This window comes from Mastomys coucha, unplaced genomic scaffold, assembly GCF_008632895.1.
Source record: "Mastomys coucha isolate ucsf_1 unplaced genomic scaffold, UCSF_Mcou_1 pScaffold11, whole genome shotgun sequence".
Taxonomy (NCBI): Eukaryota; Metazoa; Chordata; class Mammalia; order Rodentia; family Muridae; genus Mastomys; species Mastomys coucha.
The window spans coordinates 31221677-31243861 of NW_022196893.1; the positions used below are offsets into that span (position 1 = coordinate 31221677).

The 22185-nt window shown below is 45.5% G+C and overlaps 2 protein-coding genes across 6 annotated transcripts in view; one reads left to right on the forward strand and one right to left on the reverse strand.

Moving 5' to 3' along the window:
* The window catches only part of LOC116080965 (protein FAM186A-like), a 38502-nt gene extending 24041 nt beyond the window's left edge, over window positions 1-14461 (reverse strand). The window contains exons 1-2 of the mRNA XM_031357680.1: window positions 14114-14461; window positions 294-510 (exon numbers count right to left, since the gene is read on the reverse strand). Of these exons, the coding sequence (XP_031213540.1) occupies window positions 294-510; window positions 14114-14302 (406 nt within the window). The 5' untranslated portion in view covers window positions 14303-14461. The remainder of the gene's footprint in view (window positions 1-293; window positions 511-14113) is intronic.
* Window positions 14462-20424: 5963 nt separating this feature from the next.
* Larp4 (La ribonucleoprotein 4) overlaps window positions 20425-22185 on the forward strand; it is a 48080-nt gene continuing 46319 nt past the window's right edge. For 2 of the 5 annotated variants that reach the window (XM_031355744.1, XM_031355762.1), the window contains exon 1: window positions 20425-20614. In XM_031355744.1, coding sequence (XP_031211604.1) covers window positions 20597-20614 — 18 coding nt within the window. In that variant the 5' untranslated portion in view covers window positions 20425-20596. The remainder of the gene's footprint in view (window positions 20615-22185) is intronic. The other 3 variants (XM_031355726.1, XM_031355736.1, XM_031355754.1) reach the window with 2 other exon arrangements.

The following is a 22185-nucleotide window of genomic DNA, read 5'->3' on the forward strand; positions in this document are numbered from 1 at the left end:
CTGTGTACTCATTTATAATAATAAATAAATCTTAAAAAAAGAAAAAAAGTTAGCTTGTATTTATTGTTATCCTGAGCCTTTTCCCTTTTATAGGAAGAAACTTGGACTAGAACACCAAACAGTTAAATCAGTAAGTTATGAAAATATAACCGAGGTTTAAACCCTCGAGTCCACTTCCCCCCAACAGCTGGGTCTTCTTCCTCCTTGATGGGCCAGTCCTCCCACATCCTGATTCACTTCTCTCCTCTTTCCTTAACTTTGTTCCTTCCCTCTGGAGCCTTCTCCACACTTACTCCATTCTTCTAGCCAGGATAGAATCTTGTAGAGAGTCCTTTCTCTAATTTCACTATTCTTCACACACATGGCAATCTTTTCTAAGAAATCCTTTCTCTTCTTCTTCTGGCCTTCTGAGACGGAGCTCTTCTGGCCCAGGGACGCACTGTCGATATTATACCGAGTCATTATCAGCTGCACGTTGTTCATTATTCCAGACAGCTTAAAAATAACATCCTATAAAAAGAAGGAATAGTACCCTGGTTTGAAAATAAGTTTGGTTCATGTTTACTCTGAGGATGTTGCTAGTTAATATAAAGCCTACCCAGGTAAGCCTTGTCAGAGGGGTGAGATGATTAAAGGTACCTGTTGCCAAGTGAGCCTAGAGTGGACGGGAGAACTAAATCTTGTAAGTTGCCCTCAGACCACTACATGCATGGTCACACACATACAAGCATATACCCAAACGTAAAGCAGACAAATAAAATAGAACTTTAAAAAATTCTTGGGGGTTGGAGAGATGGCTCAGCGGTTAAGAGCACTGACTGCTCTTCCAAAGGTCCTGAGTTCAAATCCCAGCAACCTCATGGTGGCTCACAATCATCTGTAATGAGATGGTGCCTTCTTCTGGAGTGTCTGAAGACAGCAACAGTGTACTTAACATATAATAAATAAATAAATCTTTAAAAAAATATTCTTAAAATCACAGGGCAGTGGTGGCGCATGCCTTTAATCCCAGTGCTTGGGAGGCAGAGGCAGGAAGACTTCTGAGTTCGAGGCCAGCCTAGTCTACAGAGTAAGTTCCAGGACAGCCAGGGCTACACAGAGTAACCCTGTCTCGAAAAACCAAATCTTAAAAAAGTCTTTTGTTGGGGGATGTGGAGGTCAACCTTGTGAAGGAAAAAAGTGAGATGGAGAGCAAGTGAGGTGGAGAGCGAGGCACCACACAGGCTCTGGCGACCGCTCAAAGAGTCCTGAGCTGCCTTAAGCCACAGGAGACCTAAGCCATAGGAGATCTATGGCTTCCGGCACATCTGTGAGACAGCAAAAACGGACCGAGGCTAAGGAAATGGCTGCTTCCCCCATTCTCATGGTGACAATACTGTCCCAACTCCTGAGGTACCTTATTAAGCAGGGCTTTCATTGGAGCATGATGCGGTGAAATATGATTGGCCAATGGTTTAGGGGCTTGGGATTGGCTCAAACACCACACGGCTTATGGGCCTGACAATAAACTCATATCTGCACCCTGAAGCTGGTGTCCTGATTTGGATGGCCTATGATTCGTCACGTGACTCCATCGCCTCTTACCCCCAACCCTCAGTCCTGTTCCCACAGTCTTGCTAGCTAATCTCAGCTTTTGGGTAACTGGCAAAGAGAACTGTGAGCCCTAGGCCAGCCTGGGCAATGTAGGGAGGTCCTCCCATGTCAGAAACAAAGTGTTGCTACTGTGCCTTTACTACGATTTCCAGATTTTCTCTCATTAAAAAAAAAGTCTTAGGTCAGTGGACACAGTAGATCATGATTGCATCCCAGCACTCAGGAATTACAAGCAAGAATTCAAGACCAGCCTAAGCTACATAGGAAGTTTGAGGCAAATCTGGGCTACATGAGACCCTTGTATCAACAACTTTTCAAATAAATAAAAAGAAATATTTAAGCTTTCATCATGTAGCAAGACTATGATGAAATGGAGAGATCATTGGGTTTTAAGTTGGTCTGGGACCCTAACTGCAGCTCTTTTGTTAAAATAGCATTTCCAAAGTGCCTCTGCTTCCAAAACCAAGTCTGCTAAAGGCAAAGTATGGGTTGCTTCCTTGTGATGGCAGAGGGCATTGAGTCACGGCCTTCCACATCCCGTGCAGGCACCCTACCAGTCAACTGAATATGCTTGGAATCCCAACACAAGGAGATGGAGGCAGAGGGTCAGAAGTTCAGAGTCACCCTTGATCACACAGGAAGCTTGAGGCTAGCCGAGGCTACAAAAGACCCTCTCCCAAACAAACAAACATCGAAAGAAAAACTGTGGGGACCCATCTGATTGTCAGAGTTATCAGAAAGATAGATCTCTAGCATCTTCTAAAAAGGAACTGAGTAAAAAGGCTGACGAAATGGCTCGACTAGGAGAAAGGCTTGCTGCCAAACCTGACCACCAAGAGTTCTGGGCCGACCAAGGGGCAGGAGAGAGCTGACTCCATAAAGTTATCCTATGATGTCTACATGGTGCCATAGGATATGAAAACAGTCAAGCATGCGTGCGCACGTGCGCGCACACACACACACACACAGAGAGAGAGAGAGAGAGAGAGAGAGAGAGAGAGAGAGAGAGAGAGAGAGAGAGAGAGAGAGAGATCCCATAAATAAGTTTTTAATTTCTAAGTGATTTTCACAATTCTAAAACCCCACCTCGCAGCACCGGCGCTGATTAGTGGCTTGTCCACTTGACACAAGCCGAGGCCATCTGTGCCTCAGGGTTACCACTGCTGTGATCATACAGCACAACCACAAGCCAGTTGGAAAAGAAAAGGTTTCTTTTGCTCTCCGCCTCATACAACAGCACAAGCAGTGCGGACAGGATCCTGGCGGTGGAGCAGATACAGAGGGTACAGGGGAGCAGCACTGCTCACTGGCTGTTTTATAGCCTGATCTCATGGAGGCATTTTCTCATCTGAGGCTCCCTGCCTCCTCTCTGAGGACTCCAGCTGTGTCAAGTTGTCTCTGGGAAGACAGAACGTTGATGGAGCAAATGCTCCAATCAGACAGGTCTCCAGGCAAGCCTTAGGGGAATTTTTCTGATTAAGGAGGGCAGACCCTGCCCTCTGGCTGAGACCAGCCCTGGGAAGGTGGTCCTGAGTCCTGAGAGTTAAGTGAACAGGCCACTAAACGGCTTTTCCCCACCGTCCTCTGCTTCATTCCAGCTTCCAGGTTCTTGGCTTGAGTTCCTGCTCTGGCTTTCCCGGACCATGGGCTATCGCCTGAAAGCCAGATAAACTCCTTCCTCCTTCCTCCTCAAGTTGCTTTTGCTTATGCACTTTTTTTTCACCCATTGGTTCCCCCCAGCTCCCCGAGACAGGGTTTCTCTGTGTAGCCCTGGCTGTCCTGGAACTCACTCTGTAGACCAGGCTGGCCTCGAACTCAGAAATCCGCCTACCTCTGCCTCCCAAGTGCTGGGATTAAAGGCGTGTGCCACCACCGCCCAGTGCATAACTAATTTTTTTGTTTACTCATGTTCACATTAATTTTAAAGTATGACTATAATTAGTAGAATGTTTATTAATATAATTTTGAAGGAATCAAAAGAAATGTTGAAAGCATTTTAAAGCCAGCTATAGTGACACATGCCTATAATCCCAGCAATTGGTGGCAGAGGAAATGGAAGGCAGGAGAATCAGGAGTTCAGGGTCATCCCTGTCTGCTTAGTGAGTTCAAGGCCAGCCAGAGCTACATAAAATTCTGACTTAAAGGAAACACAAATAAGATGGGATTGTTTGTTTGTTTGTTTTGAGGCAGGGTTTCTTTGTGTAGCCCTGGCTGTCCTGGAACTCAGTCTGTAGATGAGGGTGGCCTTGAACCCTCAGAGATCTACCTGCCTCTGTCTCCTGAGTGCAGTATGTGTGTATGTGTGTGTGTATATATATGTATGTATGTGTGCGTGTGTGTATATGTATGCATGTATGTGTCTATGTGTATGTATGTATGTATGTATGTATGTATGTGTGTATGTGTGTATGTGTGCATGTGTGTGTATATGTGTATGAGTGTATGTGTGTATGTGTGCATGTGTATGTATGTGTATATATGTATGTTTGTATACCACCACCACCACCCAGCACAAAAATATGGTATTTTGGAAATCGCAGTAGAGGCTTAGAGAGTAAAGAGCGCTGCTATGTAAGTGTGAGAATCTGGGTGTAAATTCTCATCAAAGCAGAACATGGCTGACCTAAGCATGCTTAGAACCCCCATACTGAGGAGTAGAGATGGGCAGTCCTAGAAAACCAGTGGCTGGCCATCTTAGCTGAAATAGTTACCTTCTGATTTGGTGAAAGACACTATCTCAAATGAATTGGTGTATATATGTATATGATGTATGTATGTGTGCATGTGTGTGTATATATATGTATGTATGTGTGCGTGTGTGTATATGTATGCATGTATGTGTCTATATGTATGTATGTATGTATGTATGTGTGTATGTGTGCATGTGTGTATGTGTGCATGTGTATGTATGTGTGTATATGTATGTGTGTATGTGTGTGTGTATATATATGTATGTATGTATGTGTGTATATGTATGCATGTATGTGTCTATGTGTATGTATGTATGTGTGTATGTGTACATGTGTGTATGTGTGCACGTGTATGTATGTGTGTATATGTATGTGTGTATGTGTGTATGTGTGCATGTGTATGTATGTGTGTATATGTATGTTTGCATGTGTATGTATGGTACATGTGTGTGCATGTGTATATATGTATGTTTGCATGTGTGGTACATGTGTGTGCATGTGTGCATGTGTGTGTATGTATGTGTGTACATGTGTGTGCATATATGTGTATATTTATGTATATATATGTAGATATGTATGGATGTTACTATGGTTCTTGAAAATATAAAGGAGAGCATGAAAAGGCGGGAAAAGAGGTTCTTAGCAAGGCAGGGAAACAGACAGTAGTGGAATACCTGAGATCTGGGTGGAAATGGAGCTCAGATGACAGAGCAAACCTTGTGCACTGCTCAGTGTTCTCTAGTGGAACTGGTCTTGGGGAATGAATCTACAGGAGAGAAAGTCAGGACGGCTTATAGTCCAGCTAGTCCAACAATGGCTACCAACCAAAATTAGTTCCAAGAACTCAGTCATTGTTCAGTCCACAAAGCTAGATGTCTCAGCTGGTCTTCAGCATAGGCCAGAATTCTGAAGAAGTAGCCTAGAGGCAGGTGGCGGTGGCATACGCCATTAATCCCAGCATTTAGGAGACAGAAGGAGGCAGCTCTCTTGTGAGTTTGAAGCCAATCTGGTCTACAGAGTGAGTTCCAGGACAACCAGGGCTATACAGAAAAACCCTGCCTTAAAAAAAAAAAAAAAAGGAAAAAAAAACCCTTCACAGATGTACCTAGCCACTTGGATTTTAGATTATTTCAGATGTAGTCAAGTTGACAACCAAGAACAACCACAACACTTAGCATACATACATTGCTGTGTTTGATTCTCCAGCACCACTCAAAATTGGCCATGGTAACACGTGCCTATAATCCCAGCTAATAGGAAGTGGAAACTGGAGGATTGGGTGCTTAGGTTAGCTTTCGTTATACAGTGGAATTTGAGGCTAGCCTGGGCTAACTGAGACCCTGTCTCAAAAGAAAAACAAAAACAAAATAAGCTAGGTGTAATGATGCACCTCTTAGATCACAGCACTTAGGAGACAGAAGCAAGCAGAACTCTGTGAATTCTGGACTAGCCTGGTCTACACAGAGAGTTCCAGACCAGCCAGGGCGATATGGTAAGAGCCCATCTAAAAACAAGAGCAGGGGCTGGAGAGATGGCTCAGAGGTTAAGAGCACTGATTGCTCTTCTGAAGGTCCTGAGTTCAAATCCCAGCAACCACAGGGTGACTCACAACCATCTGTAATGAGATCTGACACCCTCTTCTGGTGTGTCTGAAGACAGTACAGTGTATTTACATATAATGCTAAATAAATAAATCTTTAAAAAAACAAGAGTAATATTTGTTTTCAAATAGATATGGTAGGGACATATATCTATAATTTCAGCACTTGGAAGGTGAAGGCAGAGAGATTTTTCAATTTAAGTCAGTTTGGACTACATAGGAAGTTCCATGACAGCTTGAGTTACATAGGGAGGCTGTGTCTCAAAACATAATCAATAAATCAGAGCTGTATGCACAGCCCTTTGCTAGATCATAAAAATGTGCTGGGCAGTGGTGGTACCCAGCTTTAATCCCAGCACTCAGGAGGTCCAGGCCCGTGAATCTCTAAGGTTAGCCTGGTCCAGTTTTTTTTTTGTGTTTTTTTTTTGTTTTGTTTTGTTTTTGTTTGTTTTTTTAATCAAAGGAAGCCAGGACAGGAACTCAAACAGAGCAGGAACCTGGAGGCAGACACTGGTTCAGAGGCCATGGAGGGGTGCTGCTTAGTGATTTTCTCCCCATGGCTTGCTCAGGTTTCTTCCTTCCTCCCTTTCTCTCTTTCTTTCCTTCTTTCTTTCTTTCTTTTTGGGGGTGGTGGTGGTGGTGGTGGTGGTAGTGGTTCAAGACAAGGTTTCTTTGTATAGTCCTGGCTGTTCTGGAACTCACTCTGTAGACCAGGCTGGCCTAGAACTCAGAGATCTGCCTGCCTCTGCCTCCCAAGTGCTGGGATTAAAGGCGTGCGCCACCACTGCCCTACTCTCAGTCTATTTCTTATAGAACCCAGAACCAACAGCCCAGGAATGGCACCACCCACAATGACCAGGACCCTTTCCTATCATCCACTAATTAAGATGATGCCCAACCGGCTTGCCTACAGCCCAGTCTTCCGGAGGTATTTTCCTAGTTGAGGTTCTCTTCATACAGATGACTGTAGCGTGTGTAAACTTGATATAAAACTATATAGCACATAGGACAAACACCATTTGGAAGAACCTTTCGGGGAAAGGTGGTTGTGACTGTATCATGAGTCCACTTTATATAGGCTGCCAGAAGAGGATGTGGTGTGGCTATGACTCTCAGCCATGCAGAACCTTCTGAGAGCCTTCGCCTACTATGCCACTGACCAAAGAACCAGGCACAAGAGCCAAGTCACCATGACATTCTGCAGCAAGTTTGGAGTTGTGAGAAGGAGCACCACACCCTTTAAGGCTTTGTTTCCAGGTCTGCATGCCTGACAGAGGAAGGCTGTCCGCCAGGCCCTGAAATTAGTCCATCCTTAGACCTATTGCAGAGTAGATGTTAAGGCATTTGGGAAACGGCTACACAGAAGGAGAATCCTACCAGTGGAACAGGTCTGTTGATTTTAAAGGCTAAAATCAAGCATGTTCTGCCCTCCAGTTTCCACTGGAGCTTTACTGGGTCTTTCAAGGTGGTGTTGGTTTTTGTTTGGTTAACTGGTTTTGTTTGTTTAATATATTTGGTTGGTTGATTGATTTTTGAGACAGAGGCTCAGTCTGTAGCCTTGGCCGTCCCTGAACTCACTACAGTCTGCTTGCCTCTTTCTCCCAAGTGCTGGGACTGAAGGTGTGGACCACCACATCTGGACTTCAGTGGGGACTTCTATAGCTTTGGAAATGGTCTCAGAACCCTAGTTTCCCATAAGTAATGGTACGGATGTACAGACGACAGCTTTTTGCTCTGAAACCTGGAGAACAGGTAGATGGAGCTGTCTTGGGCTACAGAGATTACTCAAAGGGTAAGAGCACTGGCTGCTCTTTGCAGAGAAGTCAGGTTTGATTTCCAGCACCAGAGGATAGCAGCTCACAATCCTCTGTAACTCTGGTTCTTGAGGATCTGATGCACTCTTCTGGCCTTAGCAAGCTCTAGGCATGCACGTGGAGTCAAAATATCATAGACATGAAATGATAAAATCAATCTAAGAATTTTAACACAGATATCTTTAATATACTTTGTATATTCTTTTTTTTTTTTTTTTTTGGTTTTTGGTTTTTGGTTTTTAGAGAAAGGGTTTCTCTGTATAGCCCTGGCTGTCCTGGAACTCACTCTGTAGACCAGGCTGGCCTCGAACTCAGAAATCCACTTGCCTCTGCCTCCCCAGTGCTGGGATTAAAGACGTGCGCCACCACTGCCCAGCTAGTCCTTTTGTATATTCTTAATAGTTTAAGGTAGGGGCTGGCTAGATGGCTCAGCAGGTAAGAGCATTGACTGTTCTACCAAAGGTCCTGAGTTCAAATTCCAGCAACCACATGGTGGCTCACAACCACCTGTAATGAGATCTGACACCCTCTTCTGGTGTGTCTGAAGACAGCTATAGTGTACTTAATTATAATAATAAATAAATCTTTAAAAATAGTTTAAGGTAATCTTTTGAATATGTAGATTTTATTTTATTATTATTATTTTTTCGAGACAGGGTTTCTCTTTGTAGCCCTGGAACTCACTCTGTAGACCAGGCTGGCCTTGAACTCAAAAATCCGCCTGCCTCTGCCTCTCAGGTACTGGGATTAAAGGCGTGTGCCACCACTGCTCAGCTTAGATTTTATTTTTGAAGCTTATTTTTCACAAATGTCTTTGCTATAGAGAATTTAAAAAAAAATTAATGTGATTCTCCAGCTGGTAATGAATTAAAGTAAGAAGGACTAAAAAATATGTGTATACCCAAATCACCTACAAAACAAAATATAAACTGATGCTCATGGGTCACCATGAGCAGAATCAAAATTGCCAAAGCTGGATTGGAACTTGAACATGCATGCATACACACACACACACACACACACACACACACACTCAATTAGAAGAAGATAATGTCTAACGTTCTTCATATAAAATGAAGACTAAACAGACTACTCTATAGAGCAGTGCACAGACTGGTGGTTAGCCCAGAATCAGGGTGGCAGTGAAGCAGAGATATCTAGGGAGATCACAAGGTATCAAGAGCTGGGTATGGTGGCACACACCTTTAATCCCAGCAGAGGCGGGTGAGTCTCTATGTGTCAAGGCCAGCCTGGTCTACAAAGTGAACTCTAGCACATCTAAGGCTGTTACAAGAAATCCTGTCTAGCCGGGTGGTGGTGGCGCACGCCTTTAATCACAGCACTTGGGAGGCAGAGGCAGTCAGATTTCTGAATTCGAGGCCAGCTTGGTCTACAGAGTGAGTCCCAGGACAGCCAGGGCTACACAGAGAAACCCTGTCTTGAAAAAAACCAGAAAAAGAAAAAGAAAGAGAAATCCTGTCTAAAAACTACCAACCAACAAATAAACAAACAAACAAAAAATCAAGAAATTAGGGGGGGATGAGTTAACTCATTATGTTGATTCAGCTGACACTTCCATAGATTTTAATATATATCAAAACTTGTTTACTTTTTAAAAAACATATCACTTATTCCATTATTTAAAAAAACAACAAAAATAATCACTACTGTGGTGGTTTGAATGAAAATGGCAGGCTGGAGCGATGGGTCAGCCATTAAGAGAACTGACTGCGCTTCCAGAGGTCCTGAGTTCAATTTCCAGCAACCATATGGTGGCTCACAACCATCTGTAATGGGACATAAATAAAGTCTTTTAAAAAAGAAAGGAAGAAAGAAAGAAGGAAAGAAAGGGAGAGAGAGAGAGAAAGAGAAAAGGGCTCCATGGGCTCATATATTTAAATAGCTGGTCTCCAGTGGTGTTAACTGTCTAAAACGCCTTGAGAAGTGCGGCCTTCCCTCCATAAAGTAGAAACCATGTCTGGTGCTGCTAGGGTGGCCAAGAACCTGAGACTGGATAGGCCACCGCCTGGGGGAAATCAAATACTACTGTTCTGTTAAAGGATCTTAGACATAACATGACTCCTAATGACATTCTGCTACACTCACACATCAGTGCATGGCTCAGCCATGGTCAGCGAAGCTTCCTCTTCTGGTAGATCGGAATTAATACAGAGACCCAGAGTTGGACAGTGTGCCTAGTGTGAGAGATGCTGGGTACTCAGTCCCCCTCCCCTCAGGGCTCAGGGAGCCCCTTGGAAGAGGAGGGGCAGACTGTAAGGGCCAGAGGGGAGGGACTATGACTCTGAGGGAACACTTCTCCAGATCAATAGGACTGATGAGACACATATGAACTCAATAGGACTGATGAGACACATATGAACTCAATAGGACTGATGAGACACATATGAACTCAATAGGACTGATGAGACACATATGAACTCAATAGGATTGATGAGACACATATGAACTCAATAGGATTGATGAGACACATATGAACTCCTAGACACTGTGGCATTATGCACAGGACCTGCACAGGTTCAAGCCAGACAAGGAACCAGCACTGAACAGGAGAGATAGACATGGGCTCCAACACCCAACCAAGGAGCAATCTACAAAGCTACCCTGCTTGCACAGGAAAAACCCATCTTCTCTAATAGCTTCCATTTCAGAGTAGACCCCAGAGTAGACAGCCAACCGAAAGTGGACCCAAGGGTATTTTTGTAGACTGAGACTTAGATAGATTTTGGAGGACATTTTTTTTTTTTGACTGATGGGTCTTTTGCTTGTATAGTTTGGTTTTTGACTTTGTACTTTTGTGTGTGTGGGGGGGGGTTGTGAGTGTATGAGGATTGTGTGTGTGTGTGTGTGTGTGTGTGTGTGTGTGTTTTAAAGAGTGAGAAATTGGAGTTGGGGAGGATAGGGAGGTGAGGAGGACCTGGGAGGGGTTGGAGGAAGAGAAAATCATGATCAGAACATATTTCATGAAAGCAATATTTTCAATTAAAAGAAAGAAAGAAAAGAGGAGTGCAGCCTTGTTGGAGGAGCTGTGTCATGAGAAGCAGCCTTTGAAACTTTAAAAGCCCCTGCCATTGCCACTCAGCTCTTTCTGCCTCCAATCTGTATGTCGAGACGGAAGGTCTCTGCCTCCTTTACCATTATGCCTCTGTTCCGTCATTACGGACTCTATTCTTCCAACACTGCACTTTCTTGTATGAGTTCCCAGCCATGCTGTCTTGTCACAGAAATAGAAAGGTAAGTAAGAAGAAATTGAAGGAGGAGGAGTTAGGCCCAGTCTTGGCCTGCCGACTTCTGGAGGACTGTGGAAGGCTCTGAGGCTTTGGACTAGGAGAGGGGTTGAATGCTAGCATCAGGGCTTAGAATCAGCTATGTTAAGAGGAGCTTGGACATCAATAGTGCTGTGAGCAACTGGACCATGGATGCCCAACTCAAGAGGTTTCAGAGTAGAACGAGATTAGTGTCTTGGCTACAGGCCGTTCTTGTGACATTTTGGCAATGAATGTGGTGGCTGCCGTCTGCTCTTGTCCCAAGAATCTGCCTCAGCTAAATTAAAAAGTAATGGGCTAATTTCTTCAGAGGAAGAGAACCATTGTGTGGTTATTGTTAGGTCTCAACCCTGGGACAACTGGAAGAGGTGCCTATTGACATATTACGGTGGACTCTGGCATTGCTCAGCCCTTACCTGTTATAGCATCCTTTTACTTGGCATACCCCGCCTGCTTCTGGGCTGTCCTTCCCCCAGCTCTTCCTTAGATAATCCATTTTGGCCACATTGACCCTTGTCTCTTGAACAGTCTCTTGGTCCAGGCCACCCCTCTTGCTCAGCGGCTCCTCTTGCTCTCCCTCCCCCTGTCTTCACATAGTTGGGCTCAGTGTAGCCATGTTCACTTTGCACTCTCCTAGATGTGTCTGCCGTGCTCTCCCTTATATCTATAATAAAAACCTCAATCCCCTAGGGGCAGCCATGTCCCTCTTTTATTTCTTCTTTTTCATTCAGTTATTCATTATCTCACTGGGTCTATAAAGAAAAAGAACGAGCAGGACAAAAAGAAACAAAAGTATATACAGTGTGAAGTAAAAAAGAGCACCAAGAAATTTAACATTGGAACCAAGGCTTGTGCTCAAAGAGGTGAAAACATTTTAAAGATGACGAGGAGGAGGAAGAGGAAGAGGAGGAGGAGGAAAAGGAGGAGGAGGAAGATGAGAAGGAAGAGGAGGAGGAGGAGGAGGAGGAGGAGGAGGAGAAGGAAGAGGAAGAGGAGGAGAAAGAGGAAGAGTAGCAAACCCTGCTTCAAAATGGGATATAGGAAGTGTACTCTTGGGGCAAGACCCCCAGTCAGCTGAGCTTCCAACTTGTAAAAACCAAGACATTCTCTACTCCTAAAAAAGCAAAAATGAACAACAGCAGCAACAACAACAACAACAAAGCTTATGCAAATATGATTTGTTGGAGCCAGGTTCCCTCTTTCCCAGGCAGGCACCAGAATTTGGCAATGTCAATAATATGGTTCTGACTTTTAGAGTCATGAAGGATGTGTGTGTAAAAGGGTTATGGACTCTTCCCCCACAGTTAAGGAAAGACACTGAAGCTAGTGTGTGTGTGTGTGACTGTGAAAGTGAAGTTAAGGAGAGTTACTGAAGCCAGGCATATGAAGGGGAGGCCCTGCAAGGAGGCCCTGTGATGTCAGTGTGTGTGTGAGACTGTGAAAGTGAAGCCTCAATTGCACACTGGAGACCCCACAAGGCTCGAGGTGCCAGAGCTAGGAGACATCCAGCAAGGAGAGTTGCAGACAGCGAGCGGTACCAGCTTACAAGGGAAGTGTGTTGCAGTCAGCAAGCTAGAAGGGCCGAGCCACCTAAGGCCTCTGATATTAGACATGGAGCTACAGGGTTTCGAGTCTGCTTTGTCCAGTAGTTTTTCACTCTTCCCCCATCTGTCTTTTAGAATGGCGATGTGTGTTCTTTGCCACTGTGCATTGGAAGTACATACTGCTTTTTTTATTTTGACCTTGCAGGGCGTTACAGTTAAGAGGTGTTACAGTTTGCCTTGAATCTCAGGAGAGACTTTGAGCTTTGGACTTTTAAACAGTGTAAAGGAGGGTGAAGGCCTTTGAAGTTGGAGTCCTTGGATTTTGTACCCTGATATAAACCACAAGCCTATGGAAGCGAGGAGTGGAGCGTGGGCTTTGAATGAGAACGGCCAGTAGGCTCACATATTTGAATATTTTTTGTGGGCTCTGGGGTTTCAAAAACCCACACCATCCTGGTTGGTCCTCTCTCTGTCTCCAATTTGCAGGTCAACATACAAGCTTTCAGCTGTTTCTGCCTCTGTGCCTTTGCTCAGCCATCACGGACTCTTATCCTCTGCAACAACAAGCCTCACACTGAACACTTTCTTTTACAAGTTGCCTTGGATGTGGCGTTTTATCACAGCAATAGAAAAGTAACCAAGACAACAAGTAGAGCTGTTAAGAGCAAACACAGGTGTTGCCAGTTGTGAGAACTGGAACAGGAAGTTCTGTGTGGGAAGCAACCCCAGTAGTACCAACCTTTGCTCTCTCCCCTTTTTGGAAGAACTGACACAGAGCCTAGACTCCATCACGTGCTCCATCACTGTGCTCCACGGTAGCTTTCATTTACTTTTAAAATCACAGCTATGCCTTTACTTGTAGGGGGGTGGGGGGGTGACAGTGCCACTCCATGTGCACGGAGGCCAGAGCACAGCTGGATATTTGATTCTCTTCTGACAAGCAGGTTCTGGGAATCAACTTTAGGTGTGAGGCATGGCAGAAAGAGACCCAACCATCTGGGCCATTTCCACAAACACACCATTTATTTATTTATTTATTTATTTATTTATTTATTTATTTTGGTTTTTCGAGACAGGGTTTCTCTGTGTAGCCCTGGCTGTCCTGGAACTCACTCTGTAGACCAGGCTGGCCTCGAACTCAGAGATCCGCCTGCCTCTTCCTCCCAAGTGCTGGGACTAAAGGCGTGCGCCACCACCGCCCGGCTTTATTTATTTATTTATTTATTTATTTTAGCCATATCTCATTAAAATTCGGCACCTGGCCTCAAGTTTGAACACAAGATCAAGATCTTCCTCCCTTCATCTTCATCCAGAGTGTTGGAATCACAGGGCTACACTATCATATCCAGGTCGACTGACTTCTTAAATTGTGTAAACAGTTTTGGTGTGAACAGGCTGATACAGAATTGGAGCTTGCTATCTATCTACAGTCAGTGTGGTAACAGTGTCATTTGAAGTCAGAGTTACCTAAAATTCAGTCAACTACTGAGTGTGAAGTGTTTTCTATTCAAACAAAAAATATTTTTTCACCTAGTTGAACAAAGGTATACAAAGTTGTACAAAGTCTATAAATGGATCAGCTGCTCACCTCTTTGGCCCGAGTCGACTGTGATTCCTCAATCTTACTGATGACTGCCTGTACTGCTGCTGGGATCTCAAATTGCAAGCTCATTGAGTTATCATGGCTGCTTTTGGGCTTTCTCAGGATGGCGAGATCCATGGATTCATCACCGGAATCAGATTCATCATTGGCTTTACTCTGCCTTTTGGCAGACATTTTGAACTTTTGGATGATTCCTTTGTATTTCTTTTGTTTTTCACAGAATATAGGCAAATGTTACTAAGTGTCCACTAGGAAGCTTCAAGGAATCCGACCTTAAGGCTAACCCTTCTTGAACCAAATAGAAGGCTTCAGAGATTAAGACTTGTTGATGCTATTAGTAGGCCCATTGTGACACTACCACTGACTAGAATGTTTAGGGCTGTTTCCTCTGTGTAAAGCACTAGACATTCTATATGATTGTAGAACAGGGAGTGGGAGGGAAGACTGGGTAGCAGGGATGCTAAAAGGAATGGAAGACACAGTCCTGCAGTGAAGAATCACATATTAGGTGTTAGAACCCAACATCCAGTCTCTTCTCTCTTCCTGGACTCAGCTGAAACAGGGCTAAGCCAGTATGGGAATAGTGTCCTACCAGCTCCTCATCTGCCCATAACTTTTCTACCATTTGATAACTTAGAAGATGTTTGGGAGAGTACCCGTTTCCCTTACCTATGTTTTCTTGTTTTGCTTTTAGTTTTGTTTTGTTTTTAAGAGCCTGACAAACTTTGAGGTTTCATAGTTGACTCGCAAAATCGAAGGGAACATTAGAGGTTGCTTTCTACCCAAGGAGAGGTATGCCTCTCTGGGCAGCTCTGACTGCAGGGGAGGCGCTGGGATTACAGGTGTGCATGACCATACTTAGCTAGAAAACTTTAAAAGCAGAAAAAGCCTAAGAAATAAAGTTGAGTCCCCTCGGTTCTTCCCCAGTGTGTGTTGCCTCCTCAATCCTAGTTCAGAGGGCACGGCAAGCACGGTTTGGGAGCCAGGTACCTAGTCTATCTTTACATAGTTTTACTGTGTTTCTGGACTCATACACTTTACAGTATCATTTGACAGGTCCTACATATTTTTTAAAAATGATTGCTGTATAGGTTAAGCTCTCTACAAAAATTTCCTGTGTTGGTTCCTTGTTGGAAACATTGTAAAGTTAGTCCTCTGTTGAGTCCTCTCAAGATTTGAATAGCCGGGCGGTGGTGGCACACACCTTTAATCCCAGCACTTGGGAGGCAGAGGCAGGCGGATTTCTGAGTTTGAGGCCAGCCTGGTCTACAGAGTGAGTTCCAGGACAACCAGGGCTCCACAGAGAAACCCTGTCTCAAACAAACAAACAAAACAAAACAAACAAAAAAGGCTTTGAACAGCAAGAACACAGTAGGTGTTTTAGTCCATAGGAAAAGAGAGCCATGAAGTGTGGTTACTTTTCTTTTCCTTCTGTCCCTTCTGCACACTATCGATGATTGAACACAGGGCCTCATGCAGGCTCCACAAGCTCTCTAACACCCAGCTCCACTCCCCTGTATTTTCAGTTTATTCCTAGACAGTTCTTGCTAAATTAGCAGATTGGGTTTGAATTAACTCTATAGCCCAGACTGGTCTTGAATTTATTTTTTTTTAAATTACATACTACATTGATTGATTGATTGATTGATTGATTGGTGTGTGTGTGTGTGTGTGTGTGAAGCTTGTGGGAGTCACTTTCCTCCTACTATATGGTTCCTGGGGACTTGACTTGGGTTACCAGGCACAGTGGCAAGAGTCTTGACCCACTCTTGGAGCCATCTTCCTGGCCAAGGTCTTCCACTCCTGATCTTCCTGCTTCAGACCCCAGGTAGCCAGGATGATAGACAAAGCTCTACCAAGCCCAGCAGCAGTTGTCTTTTAAAGATAATAAACACGTACAGGACAAATTAAATGTTTCTCTTTGAGATGACACTGTCAGCTAGGCACAGTGGCTCAGACATGTAATCCCATTCACATGTGCTGAGAGTAGGAGATTGCTAGAGGTCAAGTTCATCCTGGGTTGGAGAGTGAGATCCTATCACATTTTTTAAAAAAAAGGCTGTGACTCCCTTCCTTCTCTGTTCCCAAATAATTTCCTAAATGGTACAGTGTACACTTACCACACGCTGGTTCTGAATTCTGTCCCCTGCATTTAGGACGCTTTCTGTTAGATAGTCCAGAGAAACTGACTGCAAGTGGACATCTCGATCTGGACATCTGCTGACATCCAGAATTCTGTCTGGGGCTGTTGATCTCTCTCACTGGGACTCCTCTAGTCATTATTTCCTTTCCTTTCTTATAGACCACAACACGGACTTATTTATTAAGGATGTTCAACAGGTTCAGAACATCCTACTCTTGTCAAATTAAGAAAGTCTTAAAACTCTCATATACACATATATTTTTTTTGTTTTTTGTTTTTTTGTTTGTTTGTTTGTTTGTTTTTTCGAGACAGGGTTTCTCTGTGTAGCCCTGACTGTCCTGGAACTCACTCTGTAGACCAGGCTGGCCTTGAACTCAGAAATCCGCCTGCCTCTGCCCCCCAAGTGCTGGGATTAAAGGCGTGTACCCATTGCCTGGCTAAAGGCAAGCTTTAAAATCCTCTCCTTCCAGTTGAAAAACATTTGTTGAGACTCCTATGCTGCTGCAATTACCCTAAACCACGAAGATCATACAGTAGGGATTTTATGAACAAACTAAAAATGGGGAAAAATTTAAGATAAACAGTAAGTTGCTAACTAAAGACATGAAGAGATCTGTGAAGCAGAGTCGGGAAAACCTTATATACAGAGGTGTTAATTGACAAATAGGGAAGATACCTTGAGGCATCATGGCTTTGGAGGTAAGTGCTGAAGTTTCTATTCTAGTGGGAGAGAGTTTTGTAACATGACAAAAGTTTTATTTGTCTGAAGTAAATGTTGTCTCTGAGGTTTACTGCCTCTGTCTATTAACCTAGGCCTAGTCCTGGAAGCCTCTAGCCTCCGTACATACAATCTTTTTTTTTTTCTTTTTTTGTTTTTTTGAGACAGGGTTTCTTTGTGTAGCCCTGGCTGTCCTGGAACTCACTCTGTAGACCAGGCTGGCCTCAAACTCAGAATCCCTCTGCCTCTGCCTCCCAAGTGCTGGGATTAAAGACATGTGCCACCGCTGCTGGGCTGCCTTCCTACAATCTTATCTGGGCCTGGAACGTGTTGCCTGTAACTTGCTGCTGAATAAACTCACGCTTTCCTAGGTCTTTCTGAGCTTAGGGTGGCTGGTTAACTCAGCTGCTCTGGCTCAAACTCCACTCCAAGCTGACAGATTTGGATTGGCTTCTCTCAGTTTCTTATTGATTTATTCTGCTTGGGCTCAAACCGACTTTGTCAACACGTTCTAATATTCTGGCTCCTCATTCTTTGGCTTGATGGGTCTTCACCTGTATCTAATTTGTTCTCTGTACAACCTGTCTGTGTACAACTGTCCCAGTAAAACTCTTCCTTCCTCTCTCTGCATTGCTTCCTCAAGTGGCTTCCCTGTCCTGTCTCACCTTGTGAGAACTGGGTCTATCCTATTCTGTGATTTGGCACTTAGCCACTCAACGAGACATCACTTTCAAACATGGGCGCTTCCTTCACAAGCTAACTTTGCCTTCATTGGGATTAAAGGTGTGTGCTCTGGGCTGAGCTACACCACCATTAGAGATAGGTTTTCCAGTAAATAGCAGTCTCGGGGGTCACAGTGTGATCCATTTCCTGCAACTAAGTTTAATGATTGAAATAAAAAAATAATGGGAGTCAAGCTGAAGAGATGGCTCAGCAGTTAAGAGCACTGATTGCTCTTGCTGAGGTCCTGAGTTCAATTCCCAGCAACCACACGGTGGCTCACAACCATCTGTGATGGGATCCGATGCCCTCTTCTGGGGTATCTGAAGAGATCGACAGTGTGAACTCACATACATAAAATAAAATAGTTCTAAAAATAAAATAAAAATAAAAAAAGCCAATTAAGGACAGTCTAAAGCATAAGGCCCAGAAGTTTAATGGTGAATAGAGTCTGGCAGAGAAGTGAGAAAGTGAAGGGAGTATATCCCTTAAGAAAAGGAAAGCTGGGGCTGGAGAGATGGCTCAGCGGGTAAGAGCACTGACTGCTCTTCACAAGGTCATGAGTTCAAATCCCAGCAACCACATGGTGGCTCACAACCACCCGTAATGAGATCTGACACCCTCTTCTGGTGTGCCTGAAGACAGCCACAGTGGAGCGAGTGGGGTTGACCAGAGTGAGCAGAGGTCCTAAAAGTCAGTTCCCAACCAGATGAAGGCTCACAACTATCTGTACAACTACAGTGGGTACTCATATGTATAAAATAAATAAATAAATCTTAAAAAAAAGAAAGAAAAGAAAAGCTAGCAGGCGATGGTGTCGCACGCCTTTAATCCCATCGCTGAGCAGGCAGAGGCAGGAGGATCTCTGAGCTTGAGGCCAACCTGGTCTACAAAGTGAGTTCCTGGACAGCCAGTAATACACAGAGAGATGTTGTCGGGGATGGGGGGGGGGTTGGGAGGTAGAGTTACGGGAGGGGGAGGGGAGGGGGAAGGGAGAAAGAAAGCAAAAGAAAGGAAAGAATTGAAAGGTTAAGGCCTGGAGAGATGGCTCCGGGGTTAAGAGCGCTTGCTGCTTTTGTTGAGGGCTCAGGTTTAGTTCCCAGGTATGCACGAGGAGCACATATATATGCATGCAGACAAATGGCTATACAGATAGAATGAAAATAAATTTTTACAAACAATAAGAGGAAGATCATGTGGCTGAAGAGAAGTCCGCTTGCCCCTCCCCCCCACAGGGTTTCTCTGTGTAGCCCTGGCTGTCCTGGAACTCACTCTGTAGACCGGGCTGGCCTCAAACTCAGAAATATATCTGCCTCTGCTTCCCAAGTGCTGGGATTAAAAGCATGCGCCACCACTGCCCGACGAAGTCAGCCTTCTTAAGTCTTGGATATTAAAGAGGGCACCCCTATTGTAGATGGTTTGAAGCACTCACACCTGGTGGCTCGCTACCACTTTAAATCCAGGCCCAGGGGAATCTGTGGCAGCTGGCCTTCAGGGCGCGACTTTCATGTGCCCATACTTATACTCAGACAACACATAATTAAAGATAATAAAAATGAATCTTATTTTCTTAATGGAGGGCAGAAGAGATGGCTCAGTGATTAAGGGCACTGGCTGCTCTTGCAAAGGACCTAGGTTCAATTCCCAGCACCCACATGGCTGCTCACCAACATCTTTAACATTCCTTATTCCAAGGGATCTGATGCCCTCCTTTACAGGAGATCTGGCCTCCATTTGCACCAGGCACACACCTGGTTCACAGACATCCATATACAGTATTTAATTTAAAAAACTGAAAGAAAAAAACAAAGAAGGCTTAGAAAACAAGCAAGAGGTGATGAAAATGAAAACATCTCTTTAAGGTGTCTTCCCAGCACCCATGAGGTAGATCTCTGTGAGTTCAAGGAGAGCCTGGTCTACAGAACGAGTTCCAGGAACAACCCAGTCTACACAGAGAAACCCTGTCTCAAAAAACGAAAACAAAAAAATTTTTTTAATTAAAAAAAGTGTTTGAAACAGGAGCAAAAGAGACTGGTAAAGGAAGTCTAACTCTAGTAAAAATAATTTAAATACTTGTATGCTATTTTATTTGACTATGAAAACTTCAATAAAGAGATCCATGCTAATTATTAGTAGTAGTGCATTAAGCATCACAGCGGAGCATCATTATTGTTAATGAAGACCTGATTCCAAGGGGCTTGGGGCAAAGTTCCAATAAAGTTGTAGCTAAAGGAATCTGATTCTGCCGCAGCAAGTCCTTCGACAATTTATTCATAGGGTCTTAAGATTAACTTGTGCCAAATGTTTAGTACAGAACGAAGCACGTAGGACTCAATTAATATAGAGTGGCTGCATAGTTACCTTAGCTCCCGCTACGGCTTTTTTTTTTTAATGGGGGCGGGGGGAGCCAGTACGTCATCAACAGGGGCGGGCGCACTCAGTCGCCTTTTAATCGGACCCAAGCTTTGAGTAGGAAGCTGCGCAAGCGTTAGGAATGCGGTGGTCAGCTTTCTTAAAAGTAAAAATGCGACGGAGAGCGTTCCGCGCATCCCGTGGCCCAGGCCGGCGCGGCCTCCAGAGCGGCTACCCACCCGCTCGGCCGACCACACACTCTCGCTTACGCCGCCGGGAGAGAGGACCCAGCCGGGGCGAAGCGCGCCGCCCTGCCTCCCGGAAGCAGTTTGCCTCCAGAACCGGAAACAGTTGCTGCTTCCCCGGAGGCGGGACTGGGCGGGTCAGGGCGCAGCGGCTGACGGCGGGGGAGGAGCCGGGGCCACTGCCGGGTGGAGGGGCAAGGCGAGTGTCCTTATCCTAGCGATCGGGGCCCGAGCCTGGGAGCCAGTCGGAGTCGCGGCAGCGTGAACGATCGGGCCGAGCGGAAGCAGACATGTTGCTCTTCGTTGAGGTGAGCGGCCGAGGTCTTCTGGTCCGACTCTGCGAGGGGCCGGAGGGTTAGGGGCGCGGGCCGGTCCCACCGCCATGTGACTTTCCAGGCCGTCCACGCCGCGGCGCCCGACGAGAGGCTGACACAGCACCTGGGCCGTGCAGGCCTGCAGCCCCGCCGTGCGCTCCGCACGCCTGAGGAGGCCGCGGGGGTCGAGGCCCCCGGCGGCGGGGAGGGGGAAGGCGGCGTGCCGGGGGCTGGGCCGAGGTGGCGTGAGGAGCCGAGGGGAGATCGGGGACTCCCATATGGAGCTGCTGAAGGAGGCGAGAGAGCGGGCGGGCGGGCGGGCGAGCGGGCGGCGGGCGGGGGCGGAGCCTGCGGAGAAAGGGCGATCAGGTGGGCGCGTGGGGGTGAGGGCGGCCTGGCGGGGCCGCCGGGGACGGCGAGCAACATGTGGGAGCGCGGGAGCGAGCGGGGGAGCCGCGGAGCGGAGTGGGGAAGGAGAGTGGAACGCTCCCCAGCTCCCCGCGGACCCCCAAGCTCCATCCAGCAGGATTTTTGTTGGGTCCGGTTCGCCAGCGCCAGCTCTGGGAGGTTCTGCGGGTGCGAGCGAGCGAGCGAGCGCGAACGGCGAAGCCCCGTGGGGTCGGCCGGCAGCCTTGAAAGGCACCGCGCTGACCTTTTGTAAAAGTTGCCCGGGCTGCGGCTGCGTGGTGCGGGTCTATTCCGCGAACCCGTTCGGGGAGCCAGCTGCCAGGAAAATGACGGAGGAGGAGAGAGACTTAGGGGAAGCCGGGGTTCTGTGGTGGGGTCGGGCCGTCCGCCGTCGGCCGGGTGGAGAAGTCAAGGTAGCGATTACCTTTGCTAGACAAATAGTGAAGTTCAGTTTCTCTCGTTCCGGTCCCGTTGGGTTGAGTGCGCGTCAGCTGACTGCCTGGCAAACGCTTTGAGTAGATTCCAGATCATATTGTTCTTACATTGTGAAAACGTCAGTCCAGCAAAGCTGCAACTTTGCAAACTTGGCCTTTGCTAACTATGCCCATAAAAAGAATCCTCTGGCGAGGGAAGGACTCGCAGGTTGTAGGATGGACTTGGGAGACGGGGCTAACTTAGGGGCCGGGGAAGAGTGTTCTGAAGTGGTGGTGGGAGAATCATAAAGTGAACACGAAACTCTATTTTCATTGTGTGTGTTCGTTGTACTTGGTGTTGTGTTACACAAGGACATTTTCACACAGACACGTGTATTGTATATTAAGCAAATACCTCCTTATATTTCTTATACGCTCATTTTGCCTCATTACTGTTTTACTTTTTGCCCTCCCTTGATGTTTATGTAGTTGATAAGTTTGGGATCCTAAAATTAGGCGTTAGAGACGCTTGATTAATGTATGCTGAAGGTCAGTAGTATGTATTCGTTTGGATATTTGGAGCAGACTACTAAAAGTTTTGGACAGTGGACTCAATCTTTTATTCATTTTTGTTATTAATTTAAATCCACCTCATTTTTAAAAAGAATAAGAAATCGGGTTTTATTGTAAGTAGAGCTAGTTACCATGCCGTTCAAATACTGTTTTTTTTTTTTTTTTTTTTTT